Source organism: Lethenteron reissneri, chromosome 24, assembly GCF_015708825.2.
Source record: "Lethenteron reissneri isolate LAM-NWPU_2019-01 chromosome 24, ASM1570882v1, whole genome shotgun sequence".
NCBI classification, from domain to species: Eukaryota; Metazoa; Chordata; class Hyperoartia; order Petromyzontiformes; family Petromyzontidae; genus Lethenteron; species Lethenteron reissneri.
This window is the reverse complement of record NC_083802.1, coordinates 13812768-13833088: the sequence shown is the minus strand read 5'-3', so window position 1 is coordinate 13833088 and position 20321 is coordinate 13812768. Positions and strand designations below refer to the sequence as shown.

Here is a 20321-nt window from a genome sequence, read left to right as displayed (position 1 = left end):
GTATCTGGCAGCAGAAGGAAGGCAGCGATGGCGAGGCGCGGTGGTGTGAATGACAACTGGCCGCAATGAGCTCCCTTAACTTGAACTTGAGCGCCTATCCAGCCACCCCGAGGAGCTGCCACTGAATGGGGGACGGGGGTGGGGGGGGGAACGGGGGGTGGTATTCTGCTGGTTCCTATCATTCAGTGGGGAGTACGTCTCCCACGGCTCACCTCATTGGGTGACATACATCTGAGGAAGGAACAGGCATTGTGTTATCGCCTGAATGGACATGGATTCCACATTTGATCTAACTGGCATTGCTCAGGAATAATAAATACATCAATAAATATTCCGCTCGTGGTCTGCTCTGCAAGGGAAGTGATGAATGGGCAATCGCCTCTCAACAATGCCCGAGAGTGGCCTGCTCGGTGATTCGGACACCGCAGGACGATCCCCGACCACGCGAGTTCAATTCAGGGGCTTACATCGGCGGCTACGGGTGTGATTTCATGAATCGCGTACGCACGGGCGTGGCATGCACGCGCCGCCTAAGGCTACACGTGCCCAGGTATGCAGACGCTACGTCGCAAAGCGCGCGGTCGCATTTGTATTGTAGTGAGTGCCCGCTGACGTGAGGATACGGTTCGCGCGGAGTGCCACTGCTGCTGTTTCCTTCTGAAGCTACGGGCGGCTCCTCCAACCCACGAGGCGCGGCCAGGGGGGTGGGTGGGGAGGTGGTGGGAGGTGGTGGGAGATGGGACGGGAGGAGGAGGGGGAGCTGGAGGGAGAGACAGAGAGAGAGAGAGAGAGGGGGGTGGAGAGGCATGGGGGCGCGCGCGCGGGCGTGTGCGCGTGTGTGGCAGGGGGAAAGGTGGCGCACACGACAAGGTTACGGGACGGTGCGCGCTGCGTGTAAACTTCTGTCGCCAAAGTGACGAGTGACTCAACTTGACGGAATCGACAGTGCGCGGATATCAAGCGAAACCCGACAAAGCGACAGAATGAAAGAATCGGGGTGGGAACGAGAGGGGGACGGAGAGGGGGAGGAAGATGAGAAGAGAGAGAGAGAGCGCGTTGCTCGACCGCCCACTTAGTAGGATCTCACCCCCCCCCCCCCTCCACCACCTCCTCATCCATGCACCACCACCATCCGAGGCTTCCATCCCACGACCCAACCAGCTGCCCCCACCTCTATACCCCCCCACATCCCCCTCCACCCCGCCCCTGCCATCAGCCGCCTCACCCCCCCCCCCACCACTCCCCCCGCCCCCACTTCCATGCTACAAGCACGTAGCCACCCAAACCGCCCCCCCCGCGCAGCCCCCCCCCCCCCCCGCGCAGCCCCCCCCCCTCTTCTCTCATGGGGGGGGGGGGGGGTGCCGTGCAGGGTGCCGGCACGGAGCCTCCTGTGCCCGGACCGGGGTCCACTGCGTCACGGCGAGGCCGCGCCTATAAAAGCAGCGGAGCGCGAGAGAGGCGCCCAGTGAGACACATCCCGGGGCCGCGGGACGCACGGGCAACACGCAGACAAGAGACAGAGAGAGAGAGAGACAGAGAGAGAGAGAGACACGCGGGGAGTTGGAGAGACACGCGCGGGCAGCCAGAGAGACGTCGAGCGAACCCAGCGGTGGAGACGCAGAGAGGCGAGCGGGCAGTCGACCTAGGGGCAGGCAGAAACGCGCAGACATCGACGGAGAAGGCACGCAGACGGACAAACGGACGCACGGATAGACAGAAAGACACACAGGCAGGCAAAACCAACGAAGCAAACGGGGGCATAGGCAACCAGCAGTAGAAACAGGCAACAAGCAGGGGGAAGAAATACACACCTACACAGACAGACACGGGCAGAAGAAGCGCACGCAAATCAGCAAAACATCCAAACACACTGGGCAGCTATTGAGCCAGCTGGCAGGGCAGCGAGTCAGCTGGCAGACTGGGCAGCTACTCGGAGAGGCGGCAGACGAGCGATCGAGAGTGAGCTGTCGAGAGAGAGAGAGACAGAGCCTAGAGGCTGCTACTGGGCAAGAACTTTGAGGCGTGGTAGATTGTGGCAGCAGAAACACGCGCCGATTGCAGCCACAGAGAGAAGAAAGGGCGATAGTCGATAGAACTTAAATAAAAAACACAAAAGTAATCAACTTATCCGAGATATATGAGATAGTTTAACGAACGCACGTAAAAAGAAAGCAGTCCATATACATATATAGACTGTGTGTGAGGTGTTGTCCACGCAGGCTTGGGCATAACTTGTGACAGGTGGGCAGGGAGGCAGAGCTCAGCTTCCACACGCGGGGCGCGAGAACAGATTACATCGCACCAATAAATTATTGTAACAATAGTAACACTGAGAACCCCCCCCCTCCTCCCAAACATCACAACGGTGCACCACCACCACTCCTAGTACCAGCAGCACCATCACCACGATCATCGTCAATTCGACCACCAGCAACAGCAGCGCGACCACCCAAGCAGCATAAGTAACAGCAGCAGTAGCAGCAGCAGCAGCAAAGGGCTGCTGCATTAGTAGCAGCAGCAGCAGCAGAATGTCGCGCCACTGTGGAGTACCGCTGAAGACGCTGCTGTTTCTCGCCACGCTGTGTCAGCTGATGCTGGAGACGCCCGTTCGAGGTAAGAAGTGAGGGCTCCTTTAGACGAGGAGAGGTCACGGTGGCCTGGGCAATGGGAGTCAGGGTGACCTCGGTCATTGTTGAATCGGGGGTAACCCTGAAGCAAGGGTGATCTGGGTCAGTGAGATCCTGGTGGCCCGTGTCGGATGAGGTCACGGTGGCCTGGGTTGGGAGGTCACGGTGACTCGAGTATAAGTCGATCTCAGAGAGGAGTGGGACGGGGTTGGCCCGGGTCGACATATCCATGGAGCAATGACCACGACAGGGGAAGGAAACTGGTCATTCCTAATTCTATTGTAATTGATATTGTACCATAATTGTTGAATCCAATGGTCTGAGCACCTATCGTTTGTACTCGCAAGGTGTTTGACCTTTCATAATCACTGCCCGTAGCAGTGAGATAGTCATTCTACTTGCAAATGATCATGCCTACCCAGTACTGAATATGCGCGTGTTGGTGTCGCGCAGTGGTTAGCGTTACTGCGTCACGAACTGGGCGAGCCGAGTTCGATTCCCGGCCACGGCTAATACTAGTGGCTGGCTGTTGGTATCTGAACTGGTGCTGGGGTCACTGCCTGGTGGAGGTATGGTCAAACAACCCCTCGTGACCGATACGATACAAGGTGGAGAAGCATTCATCCAGGAGTGGAAAGATATTGTATGATGATGATGATGATGATAAGAGTAGTTTGAAAACTCACATTTTGAAGGTTTCGTGATTCTGATGACGTTTTATTATTTAATGTGACCAAACAATCGAAATATTTCGCAATCGTTCCTGCGCTTGCCACCGGAGATGGCCAAGCCATCGAACGAGAGAGTCAATTCGCAAACAAAAATCTGAAAATATCCTCCACTAATTAAGGGGTAAGTGTACTCATTAAAAAACAAATCTTCAACTCATAGTGTTGGCTAAGTGTGGGGAAGAGTGAGTTGTAACAATGTTACACTGCTATCCCGTCCTGATAACATGAACCCTCTATAACTCGAGCTCGTGAAATCTATTCCAAAAATCTGAATCCAATACCCGATGTGTCATAATACGAATACTATAATCATAGCGATAAAAGCCTGCCCCTATTACTCAATGTACCTCGAGCAGAACGTCTCTAACCGTGTTACTGTAGGTCTGTACCGCCGGTCCTTTAACTCTCACCATAGGACCCAAGTTATTTAACTCAAGCGCTTTAAACCTAATCCTATAACATTAGCCCTGTAATCCCAGCCCCGTGACTCTAACCCTATACCTCTCACCCTAGCCGTGTAACCCTATAACTTTAATCCCATATACATATAGAACTGCGAATACATAACCCTATAACTTCAGCTCGATAACTCATCCTCAGCCATCATCGATCCACTGCTGGATGAATGTCTTTCCAAGATGTTGCCATCTCTCACGATCCTGCAATGTAATGTAACTCCATCACTTATCATAGTCATAGAACTCTAGTCATATTCCTCTAACTTTCTGACCATATAATGCAAGCCCTATAACTCGCACTAACCCTATAACACTAAATCGCATAACCTTGTTCGCTATTCCTATTCATTCTTAAATTATAACTCGACAAATAGGACCCTGTTCCTCTAAACTCAGGGCCATGACCATGTCTCTAACCATATAACCCCATAACGGTGATTCTATAAACCATATACATCTTACCCTATACAAATAACCATATCACTAATCCTATTAAACATATAACTCTCACTATATAAATATAACCTTACAACTCTCACCCTATAACTCTATTTCTATGAACCCTATAATTCTAACTCTATAAACATAACCCTATACCTCTAAGCCTATATATCTTACCATATCCCTCTAACCCCTTAACCCCTATAGCCCTACCCCATCACCACGCAGCCCTCTCCTCCCTACTCCTCCTCCCCATCGGCACGGCACGGCTCGGCTCGGCACGGCTCGTTCCGTGTAATGACCCGTGCCCCGCGTTAATCACGAAACCCAAGCAGCGCGCGGACAGACGCGCGGGGCCAATGCACCGCGCCTGTTGGGGTCGCGGATTCCAGACGAGGGGAGGAACACAAAAACAAAAAACCGCAACAACAACAGCAACCGGCCACGCACACTGCCACTCACGCACTATTACAGCCATCAGTATTGTCGTCGTCGAGAGAGACACACACGCAGAGACGTGGTCTATCCACTGCTTAATGAAGTCCCCCCACACCCACCCTACCCTTTCACCTTTCCATCCCCCACGCCACGCGTAGTCGCCATCCCTCACGAACCTGCGATGGCAGCAGACTCCACCGCGAGGCTTCCTCCTCCGCGTGAGCTCATCCCATCGCTCCATCTCAACATTGTGCACAAATAAACCGTGGTCACGATCGTCGTGAACTTCTTTCGCGCCGTACGTAGCCAGGCGTGCTAATCGGAGGCGCGGGGATAGCAGCAAAAATAAATAAACACAAAGAAGCAGTTCTAAAGAAATTCGTTTTCAATCTCGATTCAACGTCGTCGTTATCACGAGCCAGGGTCTATTCACTGCTGAATGATGGCATCCCCATTTACACCATAACTTCAGTTTTGAGGGTCCGATTTTCCAAAGACCTTGAGTCTCCAGTTAAGACATGGGCTCTCTTAATGATTTGCTTGCAATTGGTCAGATTTATAGACCTTCTAGAACATTCTTACACGCGTGCATCGCGATTGTCTGCGTACTTTATAGAAAAATAACATTTGCGGTTATGAGTGTGCATTTTTGTATTTACATTGCGTGAGCGTCGTTGGTTGGCCACTTGCATCCAATTACGGGCCACGGCTAACATCCAGTGGCAAGTAATATCAGAAGCTGTCTTGGGGTTTCCCGAGGTCAAAGTAACCTTCTATAAGTAACCCACGTGGTGCGCAAACATCACAGCAGTGTGGAGGCAGAGGTGGTCGGGCGTGGTGTTTCGCCACGCCAGACACTCGTGTGCCGCGCAGGCCTTAATAGGCGCTCGCTGACAGCACTTGTCCCAAGCGTTTATGTCGGCTATACGGGGGTTCTTTGTGTGTGTGTGTCTCTATGATTGTGATGAGAACTTAGGTCTAATTTATCAGCCGTTAGGGATGAAACGATGTGTCGATTAATCGACGACAGACGCATCGAAACGCGTGCTTAAAAAAAAGTCATCGGTGTTGTTAGATTGAGATACATTTGAACCCAATGCTTCACGTGACCCTCTCCGGCCACTAGAGGCCGCTACATTCACCTCAATGGGGGGAAAAAGAATGATTTGATCACATAGGTGGACCGAACCGCCAGTCTTCGAATAGACAGGGTTTTTTTCTCTCTTACTTAGAAAGTACGGACTCGCACCGCGCGCTTAGAGGGCACCTCGCGTGTTGCACCGTCCCATTAAAAAAATTGCGCTCGTTTAGTCTGACGAACTGTCTGGGGGACACGTGTTGTCAGCGAGCACCTATTAAGCACCGGCTTCCCGTGAATGTGCAACCGTCACACCGAGGTCGCCGCTTCGCTTGTGTTCACACACCGCAACAGATCATCATCATCACCATCATCATCACGATCCATGGGCAAGATAGCACGTTTGTTTCCACTTTCCTCTGTCGTGTGCCAATACGCCTCAAGCAGTGCAACATCTGTCTGGCACCAAATCTCTGATGTCGTCGTCTGTTAGGCCTTCCCTCCCGCGGCAGGTACCAACTCGTTTTAAGGCCGAGTGACACAGTGGTTCGTGATTGTGAATGAACCCCGGGGAATCGAATCGCGCACTACGCTTGCGATGCACGCACACGCAGGCCACCGGTGAAGACTCTATATGGGCAAGTGCTGTTAACGAGCACCTATTAAGGCCGGTTTAGCGCACGAGAGGGCGGTGTGGGCACAACGCCCGACCGCCTTTGTCTTACTAATTACGTTTTTTTTACCAACCCGTTTTGAAGCCGAGTCAACAAGGGATTTAGAAACCCCTTCCCACTGGTGTTGTGTTTTCGCCGAAAAATCGAAACTTTGTCCGCCGGGATCGTTGCGCGGTGCGCAAACACACACACACACACACGCGCGCGCGCGCGCACGTGTGCACTCTATCACACACACGTGCATGCACTTATCCATGCGCCGATACGAACACTCAAATAAACGCCCACACACACACACCCATACGTACAAACACGTGCACACAAACCCATATTTACAGACACGCACACGCAAAGACATACCCACACGCATATAAACGCATATGCAGTACACGGAACCGTACGTACGCACATACACACATACACACGCACACAGAAAAGACAAAGATCCCCAGTGTTGCCTACATAGACTGTTGGGGCACGCGCACACACATACACAAATACAAACTGACAAACGCACCGACACACACACACGAGAAGCAGCGTCAATGGAGATGGAAATCCAGGGCAATTGTCAGAACCGCGCACGCACAGAAGCACGCTCCTCTACACGTACAGACCCCCCCCCCCGCCATGCACACGCACACCTTGATACACACAACCATACGCACAATCCCACAGAAATACATACACACATCTCTAAGCGCGCGCGCACACACAAACACCCACGCACACAAGTTCCATACGCACACATAAGCAAAGACAGAGACTCCCCGTACGGCCTTAGAAGACTTGTTGGGGCATGTGATTGTAGCGAGCACCAATGAAGGCCGGCACGGCGCAACGAGGGGTTGGGTGGCCAGCCCAACGCCGGGTCGCTTTTGTCTCCCTAGCGACGATGTTTTACACACCTCACACTCACCTAACCAAAGCCCATAATCACACAAACCCACATACACACACACACAGCGCACGCGCGCGCGTGCAACACGATAGGCTAAGTAGGGTGAACGAGATGGAAACGCAGGGAGTGTTCGTACAGCACACACACACACACGCGCACGTGCACGTGCACACACGCGCACACGTACAGGGGGGGACGAGAGGCTAGGCAGGGTGAATGAGATAAACGCGCGCAGCGAACGCAGCGGAGAGCGTCGCAGATCCGCGCGCGCGTAAACATCGCGGCGGCGGTCGCTGTGAACGCCACTCGAGTCTCAAGCGGCGAGTGCGAGCCGCTCAACACGCGTCTATAAATACCGCAACCCAACAACCCTCCACCACCCCCGCCCCCTCCACTTCGGGGACTCTGAAACACACACACAAACATACATACACACACGCGCGCATACGAAATAAAGTACAAAGCTCCTCCGTATAGCCTTTAACAGACTGCTGGGGGAAAGTGTTGCTTGTGAGCAGCTATGAAGGAGACCAGCACGGCACACCAGGGGTTTAGTGTGACCATTGCCGCGTTCAGGTCGCGCCAATCTCTCCCCAGTGCTGATGTTTGACACACCGCACCAGCTACTTGCTTGAGGCTGAGTCGATCTAAGGGAGGCCCAGGAGCGATTCGGTTACTCGTCTCCGATGTTGGCTGTGAACGGGAATCGAACTTTGGTTGGCCGAGTTCGTAAGCCAGTGCGCTAACCGCACTACACTACCGCTCCCCACAACTGTAAAACACACACACACACGCGTATACACAACGATCGCACACACACACATACACACAAACAACAAATACACCCAGAATGGACACACATGCAGAACAGAAACCCGTGCGTAAACGTGCAGACTTTGTACGCACACGGCACGTGCCTCTGTGGGAGTCGAATCGGTAGACACGTAGCTTATACATCGATTAGAATGTATCCTCAAGCTCGCGATACGTGCATCATCTACTCGCCGAGCGTCATGATGATGATGATGAGCACTGGATTCACGTCACCCCCTCCGGCGATTAGAGGCCGCGATATTGACCTTAGCCGTGAAATGATATTGCTTTGGGAGGAATTTTAGGAATGTAATGAGTTTTGCCTCCACTCCCTTCTACCTATCTTCGGATTGGGAATTCAATTTCAGTATCCAGAACCAGAATCTTTATTTATCCTGGAGAAATCCGATGAGCTATGAAGCTCTTTGTCACAGACGTCCAATAATAGCCACCACTTTCACCTGCTCACCCTGTTCATCCTCAGAAACTCTCACACCTCTCAAGACGCTGCCATCCCCGCAATCAACACAGCGCAGTATGTAGAGAGAGAGAGAGATACCTGGCCTTACCCTATAGACTGTTGGCACTCGTCCTTGGCCCCCCAAATGCAGATGCTTACACACCGCGCCGGGTACTTATTTGAGACCGAATCGTCCTCGAGGAGGCAAAGGACCAGTTTAGATAGAGCACTTCGCCACTGATGTTATCTATTCGTGGTCGGGTGTCGAACTTGGGCCGCGGTGTTCGCAGTGCAGTGCTTCAAGCACTGCACCACCCACTCTTCAAAGTATACACGACACACAGACACACGACATCACGAGAACGGCGTCACCACGGCTCACCGATGAGCCATGCAACACGAAACCAGCGGAGATCTAATTGTGTCGATCAAAAGTTAATTTTGTATTCCTTTATCGAATAAAAAAAAATCTCTCAATTAAATAAGCAAACATCCATATGGAAACCAACGGAGCAATGGACGCTAATTACATAACACTATGCGTATTGCGCTAGACAGATTCGGGTCGAGATATTGATTAATTAAAATGAAGGATGTGTAGGGGTCAGGGGTGGAGTTGTGGCGCACTTATTAGCGCACTGCGTCCTGGCCACAGCCAACATCAGTAACGAGCGGTGTCTGAACTGGCCCTCTGTCCCACCCGCTCCCAGCAACCTGAACTGCTCAGAGGCCTTCATCCAGCAGCGGGTTGAACAAAGGGCTGAATATTACAATCGAGGAGGAGCCCGTTTAGTACAGGATACAGGTGTTATATGTTGGGCCTGCGAAGTTGCAGTACAGCAATGCGTTCTTGACTCTTATCTGTGGGGAGATGTGAGTGTTACCCTCTTGTACGCGTTGGTGGTGTTTTCTCGGCATACTCCAATTTCACTGGAGGAATTGGCCAAATATCCCAAATGCAAGGCCCTCTGAAAAAAAAAACAAGAGTCTTGAGACTTAGTGAGGCTTTCCCGAGTGACTGACGGACATTACCATTATATTCAAATGGGCACTTGCGGATTTGATGATTTTAAACTTTTCGTGTAGAATTTGCAGCTTCGATTAACGCTTTTGAAAGCAATTATCTCACAACGTGGGGGTGTACAGCCAAAGCTGAATTCAAGTTTTCTCCTTTGCTCCAGTTCAATGGAGAGAGTGACCTTTTCGGTGGAGCCATGTGATGGTAAACATTTGGGAAAGGAAGCATCTTTACCAGCTCTCTTCATAATCTCCCTCCATCAATCACCCCCGTCCCTTTCTCCCCAGTATCCCCCTCTCAACCATCTCCCTCCTTCTCTCCACGACCTCCCTCCCTCCCTCCGCACTCCACCTGGCAGGCCATGTCAAACACACTCTCTGGATGTAACGATTATCTGCACCCCGAACTCCAGCGAATCCATGAACGGTAGCGATTTGATTCAGGGTTTCGATTGTATTCATGACTTCAAGATTTGGCTACATGTTTCACATTGTGGTGAATGCAACGGCCACTGGTGGCTGCAGGGATCAAGTTAATCCATTACACGCAGCATATACTATACGAAAATAATCAATGTACCGATAACATATGTATGCAAATTACATACGTGGGCCTGTATCGATAGTTCCATTTTAACGTGTAATTTTATAGAGGGACTGTGCGTTGGCTTAGTTGTTGAAAAATCGGCAGGAATTTTTGTACTTATGCCAGGTATACTTTTGCACTTTGTTTTTAGTGACGTGCTTACCTTTTCTCTATTTTGCACTCCTATCGTTGTTTTTGTCTTGTTTGTTGTTGTAACTCGCTGACCCGCCCCTTCCGGACATCTGTGAAAAAGAGCTTTATAGCTCATCGGATTCATTCACGATAACAAAGATTATGATTCTGGAATAAAGATTCTGAATAGAGCGGACACGACTGTGCAATTGAGACCGAACAGACGAGAACATATGACACAATTACAAATATATTTTACCAGGTAAGGCCCACTGAGCTATACGGCTCTTTTTCAGAAGCGACCTGGCCACAAATGATAGCTCAACCAAGTGACTTATCACGTGGAAATTTATAGCAGCCAAATCAGCTAAACGCATGTGGTTCTAAATCTGGAGGGAAAAACCGGAGGACCCGGATGAAAATCCACGTGACCACGGGGGAGAGAGCGACACACCGCAAACTCCAAATATACAGCAGGCGTCACGGTCCGAATCGAACCCACAACCTCTTTTATCCCAGGCGGGTAAGTTAATTTCTCGCTAAAGTGGCGCCCCTGATATTATTGATATCTCAACGTAACCAACAATCGCCAGCTCAGTGTTGCCCTCTCTTACACACAAAAGGGCTACGAGTTCAGATCCCGGTCAGAGGTCAACTCACCCCATCATCTGTCCACGGTGGATAAAGCAAAGTACCGCTTTGTGGGAAGTCAACAGTGGAATTCCCAAGGATCAAATGGCCCTCTTTGATGTGGAATCTCCGCAGCTGGCGAAGGGCCAACAGCAGTGGTGGTTCTCGCCCTCCCCCGCCCCGCTCCCATGCTCGTTTGAGTGGGAAGATGAGAGCAGATTTGACTCCACCGACATCACAAGACAGCATAGCAAAGCAAAAAAAAACGCTCAACAATTAACAGTCGTGTGGTGTGATTTTTTAAAATATATAACATAGATTTTAACAAGAATACATATTGGCTGGGTAGAATAGTGGAGCAGTGCACTATGAACCCAGCCAGCCGAGTTCGAATCCTGCAGACGGTTGGCATCAGTGGTGAGTGATAGCAACCGGTCCTGGACCTCCTTTGGCACTAACCCAGTGCGGAGAAGTAGCATTGTTCCATCAATCCCCATGTCCAATATGGCATGGGGAGATCGTCATTCAGCAGTGGAATGACGAAGGCAGTAAATTATTATTGTGGTGTCATTTGAGAAGCACTCACAAGTCCTCGCATGCATAGTGAACAAACAGCAATGAATGCAACGGCCGCAAATTAAAAAAAGTTAGGATAGATCATGTGCACTCATTGATTACGTAACACTTTATCACGTGCGTTTTCCTTCGCGAGTATATCATTAGTAGCATGGACGTCAACTGACAACTATCCGTGCGATGTGCACTTGCGTATTTGCGTCCAGGGCGTTTTTCTCTGTGATGTGTGTGCACGCTCTGAGCACTCGCCCTTGGATCAATGTTGTTGATTTTCAATGGAATAAGTCCCTGATAGCAACACACAAGGCCGTAGCCATGGAGTCAACATTGGGGGGGACCAAATCTTCCAGGGGGTTTGGGGGTCCCCCCCCCAGAAAAAAATCTAAATTTTAAAACTCATTTCCTGCCTAAAATATAAAAAAAATCACTAACACATAAGATGGACTTTTCATTTATTTTTTACAATAATGTCTAACAGTGTATTGTATTACATTGCTCTGTTTTTTCTTTTTTACCTTTTCTTGTTTCATTGTATGTAATGGCAGAGATTCTGGATTAATAAAGTACAACCATAACCACAATCGTATAAACAGAAATCTATTTCATAGCAATATATTGGGGGGGGGGACATTTTGAGCATATTTGAATATTGGGGGGGGGTGTGTCTCCCCCAATATATATTATAATTACGGCCTTGGCAACACAACTCTGTATTCAACTTTCCTTCACATTGGATCACCTTTACTCGAGTCACGAGTGCCCCGTCACCACGTTACAGACGGGCGGACGGGCAGAGCTAATGCCACGAGCGCTTTCAAGCGTGACTCTGAAACACCGACTCACCCACTTCACTGCCCCCCCCCCCCTCCACGTGGCCGCAGCCGGGAACTGCTGGCTGCAGCAGGGAGCCAACGGGCGTTGCCAGGGACTGCTGATGAGCGCCGTGTCGCGCGAGGAATGCTGCAGGGGGGGTCGCGCGGGCACCGCATGGACCCGGCAGGACGTGTCGTCGGGCCTGCTCTTCAGATGGCTCGTGTTCAGCAAGGGCGCGCCCGACTGCCAGCCCTGCAAGGGTACGTGACGCGCTCGCGCATGTGTGCGTGCGCGTGCGTGTGTGTGTGCGTGCGTGTGCGTGTGTGCGCGTGCGTGTGTGCGTGCGTGCGCGTGCGTGCGTATGTGGGGAGCGGTGGTGTAGCGGTGAGCGCGCCGCGCTACGAACCCCGCGACCCGAGTTCGATTCGCACTCACTGCCAAAACCAGTGACGATTATCTGAACCGGTCCTGGGCCTTCCCTAGGTCGACTCAGCCGCAAATGAGTACCTGGTGCGGTGTGTACACATCGCCACTGGGGAGACAAAGGCGGCCGAGCGTGGTGTTGGCCACCCACCCCCTCGTGTGCCGTGCCAGTCTTCATAGGTGCTCGCTAACAGCACTTGCCCCTACAGTCTGTTAAGGCTACACGGGGGATATGTCTTTGTACGCGACCTAGGTGTGCGTATGCGCATGACGTATGCGCCTACAACCTTCCTGTTTCCTCGCACTGCCTGGCTTTGGAGCTCCTCCGTCCCATCATCTCTTTTCCCAAGTTATTGTACGCTTGCCGAATCAAAGCATACATAGTTAACAAACGTGTTGGCGTACTATCATTCGTCCCTTCTGGCTTTGGAACTTCAGGAATTGTTCAAATCCAGAAAAGCGTGGCTCTGTCTGAATCTAAATCTATTTCGCCACCACAACGTTTGTGCTCTGTGTTGTTGCACGATTTCCCTTGATTAGTCCCATGAGCCCAGACGAGATATTGAATGAATGGGTAACAACCCATTCATTGAGGTGGCCATAAATGCCATAGTTCAAATTTGTGTGGACAACAATAGTGAATTATGTGATCACCATATGATATAAGCGGGGTTAATCAAAGTAATTGAATCTGTATTTGCCGTATAATTACATCAGTGCCTCTAAAGTTGTGTGACCTTAGGTGTTACAAAATCCTACTCTTTGTCCATGGACTCATGGGATTCTGGAACTGTGCTCAGCAACTGTGATAACACAAGAACATTAACTGTTTTCTGTGCGCGAAAAGCAAACTCTGTAAATTTGCGTTTGAGATACAAATAGTGGCCAATTCGCTGAGATATTTCGGTGGAAATGTTGGCACCGCTGATGCTGTAGCTCGCGCTGGGTTCATCACTGATATTTTTCAGTTGTTTATTGTCATTGTTTTTTTTACTGTTGTTCATGGCCGTGAATCGCTGATGTTTTTGTGTGTTTTCACCATCATCACCGTCATCATTGCCGTCCATTGCCCGCGTGCATCGCCGATGCTCGCTGTTGTTCTCTTCGTGCGAACGCGCATCGCTCTGGCCGCCGTCGTTGGTCCTCATCGTTCACCTCCGTCCTCGTCGTCGTCTTTTGCGCTCGTCGTGCAGAGACGTGCGACAGCGTGGAGTGCGGCCCGGGCAAGCAGTGCAAGCTGAGCCGGCGGAGCCGGCCGCGCTGCGTGTGCGCGCCCCAGTGCCCGCGCGGTGCCACGGGCAGCGCCGGCGGCGGCTCCAGCACCAGCCCCGCCGCTCCGCCGGCGGCGGCCCCGAGGGGCCCCGTGTGTGGCTCGGACGGGCAGACGTACCGGCACGAGTGCGCGCTCCTCCGAGCACGCTGCCGCCTCGGACAGACCACGCTGCACGTCCAGTACCAGGGCAAATGCAGAAGTACGGGGGTTGGGGTGGGGCACGTTGTCACGCACCGACTCGCCGATGTTGACTCACTGATTCGCCGACCTACCTACTGACTGAGCCCACCCGCCTTGTGACCGGCTGACGGAACCACTCACCGACTCACTAACCCACCCACCGACTGATTGACCCGTCAACTGACTAACCCACCCACCAGCTGCCTAACCCACCCACTCACCGACTGATTGACCGATCCACCAAACGACTGACCCACCAACCCACACGGCGTGCGACAGCGTGGAGTGTGACCCGCGTTGAAGGAGCCCGCCACCCACCAGCCGACTCAGTGGATCACTGACACGACTTAGTGGACCACTGTCACGTGTTTGGGTGGATGGGCTACTACCTTGCCTTGATGCCGATGTGCACACAACCCGCTTGTGGGAAATGCCCAATCCACGTCTCGTTGCTGAACCTTGCTTTCCATCTGACGTTTGGTGAAAACCCACCGATGTCTCCATCATAACCACGACGAGCAACAATTAGATGACTATTTATAGAAATCGTGAGTGAGGAGTTTTTGCCAGCTTTGGTGACATTTATTCCTGCAGTATATTGGTGGACTAATTAATGTTCAGCCATTAATTATGTTTCATCATCCACCCCTCACCCTTCTGACCCCACCATCCATCCACCCATCCATCACCTCCCACATCCACCCACACAATCATCCATTGATCCACTGACCCCTTCGCCTATTTATTTATCTGCTCAACACACTCACCTACTCACTCGCCCACCCTCACCTCACTTCATTTACCCATTCACTCTAACTCACCGCACCTCACCCCACCCACCACGACTCCCGGCGGCTCCACCACAGAGTCGTGCCGCGACGTGCAGTGCTCCGGCTCCGCGTCGTGCGTCCTCGACCAGAGCGGCGCTGCTCACTGCGTCGAGTGTGGCAGCCGCCCGTGCCGCGAGGCCAGCGGGCCCGACGCTGCGCTGTGCTCGCGCGAGGGCCGCACCTACGACAGCCTCTGCCACCTGCGTCGCGCCGCCTGCCTGCGTGGACGCGCCATCGCCGTCGCGCACCCGGGCTCCTGCAACAGCAGGTCGGGGGTGGGCTGAGCGGGGGGGGAGGGAGAACGGAGAGGGAGGGGAGGATGATGATGATGAGGAGGAAGCAGAGGTCGCAACCGGGTACCCGATACCCGTACCCTACCCGATACCCGGCTACCCGTACCCGGCCGGGTGCGGGTAGCCGTTTGCGACCCTGGTGCGGCCGGGTACGGGTAGGCCGTGAGTCACTGGTGAGTCACCGTTTGTCACTCATTTCGGGTAGGGTACGGGTAGGGAACGGGAACCCGTACCTGGCCGGGTACGGGTACGGGCACCCATTTGCGACCCTGGTGCGGCCGGGTACGGGTAAGGAATCAAAACCCGTTTGCGACCTCTGTGAGGAAGGAGGTGGAGTGCTGGGTGGGTGGGGGGCATAGAGGGGAATGCATGGAGGGAGGGATGAGGGGGAGAAAGGAGGGGTAGGATGAAGAGGAGGGGAGGGTTGCGATGGGGGGGGGAGGGGGGTGCAAAAACATCTGTGGGAGGTGTGCGGAGCGAGACGGGCGATGCACGCGGAAGGCAGTGAAGGTTGACGAGAAGGGAGATTTAGAAGGGAGGGCGAGAGATTTTTTTGAGAGACATTTTTGAGGGGGGGTGGAGAGGAAAGGGAGGACACGGGAGAGTCAGGAGAGGTCAAGGAATTGGGGAGAAAAGGGAAGGAGAGGAAAAGATGCAGGCTATAAGGACAGAAAATGCCTAATTTAGTCATTGGAAATACATTCTTCTGATGATTGGAATACTCGGGAAGCTGATAACATGACGGAGAGACTGAATGTGTAAGCTTTCAGCGCACAATAAACGCAAACCCAGCACGCCCTCATTTTACCGAGCTCGTTCACAAGGCTCCGTGTTTAACCTCTTGACCCCCCCCCCCCCCGTTTTTTTGACCAGGTAAACACGCGCTGGCACCTGAGCCTCACTGACGGCACGAGTCCTGGGCCAAGACGGCTTCACTCCAAACCAGTTTTAACCTCCCCCCCATAACCCCAACTACCCCCCCCACCTCACCCCGCACGCAAGCGACACGTTATTATTATTATGTAACATATAAAGGACTAACATTGTTCGCGTCGTTTTTACCACGAAACCTCCAAACTCCAAAGCCATCATCCGAGTGTGGATTCGCCCCCCCGACTGACCCCGTGCGTTTAAGTGGCCTGGGCAGCAGCAGCGGCCACCACCACCACGACCACCACCACCACGGCCACCACCACCACCACCACGGCCACCACCACCACGACCACCACCACCACCACCACGGCCACCACCACCACCACCACGACCACCACCACAGCCACCACCACCACCACCACGGCCACCACGGCCACCACCACCACCACCACCACCACGACCACCACCACCACCACCACGGCCACCACCACCACCACCACGACCACCACCACGGCCACCACCACCACGACCACCACCACGACCACCACCACGGCCACCACCACCACCACCACGGCCACCACCACCACCACCACCACGACCACCACCATCGCGCCAGCCTTGCGCGTGCGCCGATCGTTCCGTCAAAAAAGCTTCCGGCCGGTGCCCCATATTCCTCGCTTACGCTGTAGCTCTCAGAGTCCGCTTGGATCCCGTGGCACATGGTGGGGGGTGGGGGGGGAGAGCCGAGACAGACGCAGAGGGACAGGTGGAGGAAGAGAAGAGATGGGAGGGGAAAAAAAATCAGTGTTACACCAAAATTCAAAGTCTGTATTTATTTCTTTATAATAATTAATGTACATGTTTTGATAACTGCAGACGTGGCCAGTACGTTTCGTTTCTAGTGAAAGAATCATTATTTATAATAGAGACTCCTTTTTTTTTTACCTTGTGTTTTTTATTATTATAATTATTATGTTTGGAACTTTGGACAGACAGAAAGAAAAAAAAAGAAACCTCGACTTTTTCAGAAATGTTCGTCTTTATTTATTTAAGAGAGTACAATTGTCTTTTTTTTTTGTTAAATCGGTATATGTATATTTGTTATGCTACCTCATTGTTTATAGTGGATATACTTACAGGTGACTTGTGAGCCATTTCGTATCATGGAGACCTGCCAGCCAATCACCGGCCACCCTCGTCATCAGACTCGTTCACGATGCAGAGATTCTTTGGGTTAGCACCGATTCCTATGCTCACGGTCCATTGCATCGTGCGCGCAAGAATCAATTAGTTACGGTTTATGCAAATGGAATGCAAAGAAAACAGGTACGCTCACGCTACACGTAGACCAATGCAGCAATTTAAACAGTACAAACGAAACAGAGATAGAGAGGAGGAATACTAACCCCGAGAAACAATACAAATGGGATGCTGAAAACAATACACAAAAAAACAACAGAAACAATCTATACATTCGTGAATCCAATACAGACCCCCCCCCTCCTTCCCCCGAATCATGATATTTCATCAAATCGCTGGCACGGTGAATCATTGACAAGTCTACTCATCGTAGCTCAGCTTCGCAACGGAGAGCCGACTTGCGGCGGATGCACGAGACGGCCTCTCGTGACCGTCCGTGGCCGCAACCAAAAGGAGCTGCAGCATCGAGTCACGAAGTCGCTGGTTGAAGTCACACCAAACACAACAAATGTGTCGCTCGACTTGGAATGGCGCGGATGGTAAAAGTTGCCACACTTCTGGGAGACTCGCCCGAGACACGTGGTGAGACCGGCAGACCATCTCGCTCCGTTAAACCCCTCCCACTTCCACGCAGCCGTTCCCACTGAGTCACGAGCACAGTGCCCACACCTCTTGTAATGACATCGCCCCCCCCCCCCCCCCCGCTTACTCTTTATAGGCCAACGCCTAATCCTCTACCAACCAACACTCAGGTAGGTCCCCCCTCCTATGTCCATAGCACGTGTGGAGCGTGATGACAGAAAATGCAAACTCGAGACAAAAATCCCAAATTTCACAAATGCTTTGGCACACCAGGGCAGCCTTTCTGAAACTGGGACTGTCCTGGCAAAACAAAACAAAAACCGCGACTTATGGTAGCTTTGGCAGATGGCAATTGATGAATTGGTGAACACTGCATCTCAATGTCCAAATTTGCTCTGCACAGAACCTGACCTCCCATTCCTTGTTGTCTCAACCCATATACAACCATCCTCATCCCGTCTGATAGTGAACCATGAGTTCATCCTATAGAAAACGAATTTCTATGATAACAGACAAAAGCCTCATCCCATCGGGTAAGGAATCCTGACTACATTCCATGGAGAATATTTACTAATAATTCGTAATCATTTACAACCCTTTGCAAATGCCTCCGGTGAACGAGGGCTTCGTTACATTCTGAGAACAGAAACTTCCCCCCATATAATAGCGAACCCCCTTTCTTCCCTCCGCCTCTTTTCAGCTGGTCCAAACGCCTTTATGCATCCACGATAATACATTCAGTCGGCTGAAGAACTCACATCCCATCCTCAAGAGAGCTGTCGTCGAGTTATTCTATCCAATACAGAACCCTCGTCTCCTGCGGTCAATGTACACGTATTATAGAGCACGTGTATCGTCTGATGCAAACTCCTTATCCTGTTCAATGTCCCAGTCGAAAACGGGCACAAGACTCTCATTTCATTCACTGCGGAATCCTTGATAGAGAAGCTTTCATCATCAGACTCACCCCAAGCTGTCTGTCACCTATCTTCCTCACTTTCTTTCGATGCAAAAAAAAAAAATCCATCGAGGTTCTTGCCCACGAGCCGAATGTTGCATCCAATACAACCGCACGCGTGTCATCCCGTTGGGTAAAAGTGGCCCCTCTTAATCTGATAGAGACACTTCGCGTTATCCAATACAGCATCCGCCCGTCCCATCTGATATCCAACAGACTCCTCTTGTTTAGGCGCCTTTGGCTCGTTGAGAGTCTGCCAATTCCACTCAATCGTACACGAGCGATAAGACAAAGGCAAAGGTCCCCCATCGAGCCTTAACAGGCCGTGGGGGACAAGTGCTGTTAGCGAGTAGCACCTATGAAGGCACGTCACAGGAGGAGGTTGGTAGCCAACACCACGCCTAGCCGCCTTTGTCTCTCCAGTGGCGATATTTACACATCACACCAGGTACTCATTTGAGGCTGAGTCGACCTAGGGGAGTCCCAGGACCGGTTCAAACAATCGTCACTGGTGTTGGCCGAGAGTGGGAATCGAACTCGGTTCACAGCCGGGTTCGTAGCGCAACTGGTTAACCGCTACACTACCGCTCCCTACACGATCAGACACTCACGCACACACCACACAATTACACAACAAGCGTTTGATGAATGCACACCCCGAGCGTGTACACAACGAGTCACCACCCGCCGAAGCTCTCTTCACGTGCAACGTAAAAAAAAAGAGGAAAACCAATGAATATTGCAGCCACTTTGCGATGCTTTATGAAACGCTCGGCAATCAGAAGCGACGGGAACGAGCGAGGGCCGTGGATGTCAGGCCCGGTGAGAGAGGCTCCTACGACTTTGCAGACGCAAATTGTTTAATGTTCAAGACACAATTGCACAGCATACCGACTTGTCATGATTATTATTATTATTGTTGTTATTATTACAAATTTTTTTTGGTTTGTTTTGTTTTCAAATGAATATTTATGGTGTGTGTTATACACGTCTTGTATCCTCGTGCATATAAATTAGTATTTGGTAAACCAATAAAGTATCGGCACATACACGCGCGTGCGTGTCTCTCCCTCTCTCTCACTGCTTGTAAAGTGCCGACAACAAACATGCGGCGTTCAAATAAATTGAGAAAGAGCGACTTAGTTGAGCGTACGAATAAACAAACGATGCAAAAAACACCCGCTCGAGAAGGCTGCTGAACATGCAAGCATCGTGACAGGAAGTGAGAGGCAGGGCCTAGAAAGTGGTGGCTCCAAGTGGTGAGCCAGAAGTGGTGAGCCAAGGATGTCAAGGACCGTGGAGTGGACGTGCAGACCATGACCCAGGACAGAATT

General features: G+C 51.7%; 1 protein-coding gene across 1 annotated transcript; it reads left to right on the top strand.

The window, feature by feature from the left end:
- Positions 1-1477: 1477 nt before the first annotated feature.
- On the top strand, positions 1478-20024 carry LOC133346639 (follistatin-A-like). Its single transcript, XM_061558365.1, has 5 exons — positions 1478-2613; positions 12444-12635; positions 13992-14270; positions 15118-15349; positions 16248-20024. The coding sequence occupies exons 1-5, from the start codon at positions 2529-2531 to the stop codon at positions 16249-16251; spliced, it is 792 nt and encodes a 263-aa protein (XP_061414349.1). The 5' UTR covers positions 1478-2528; the 3' UTR covers positions 16252-20024.
- The last annotated feature ends 297 nt before the right edge of the window (positions 20025-20321 follow it).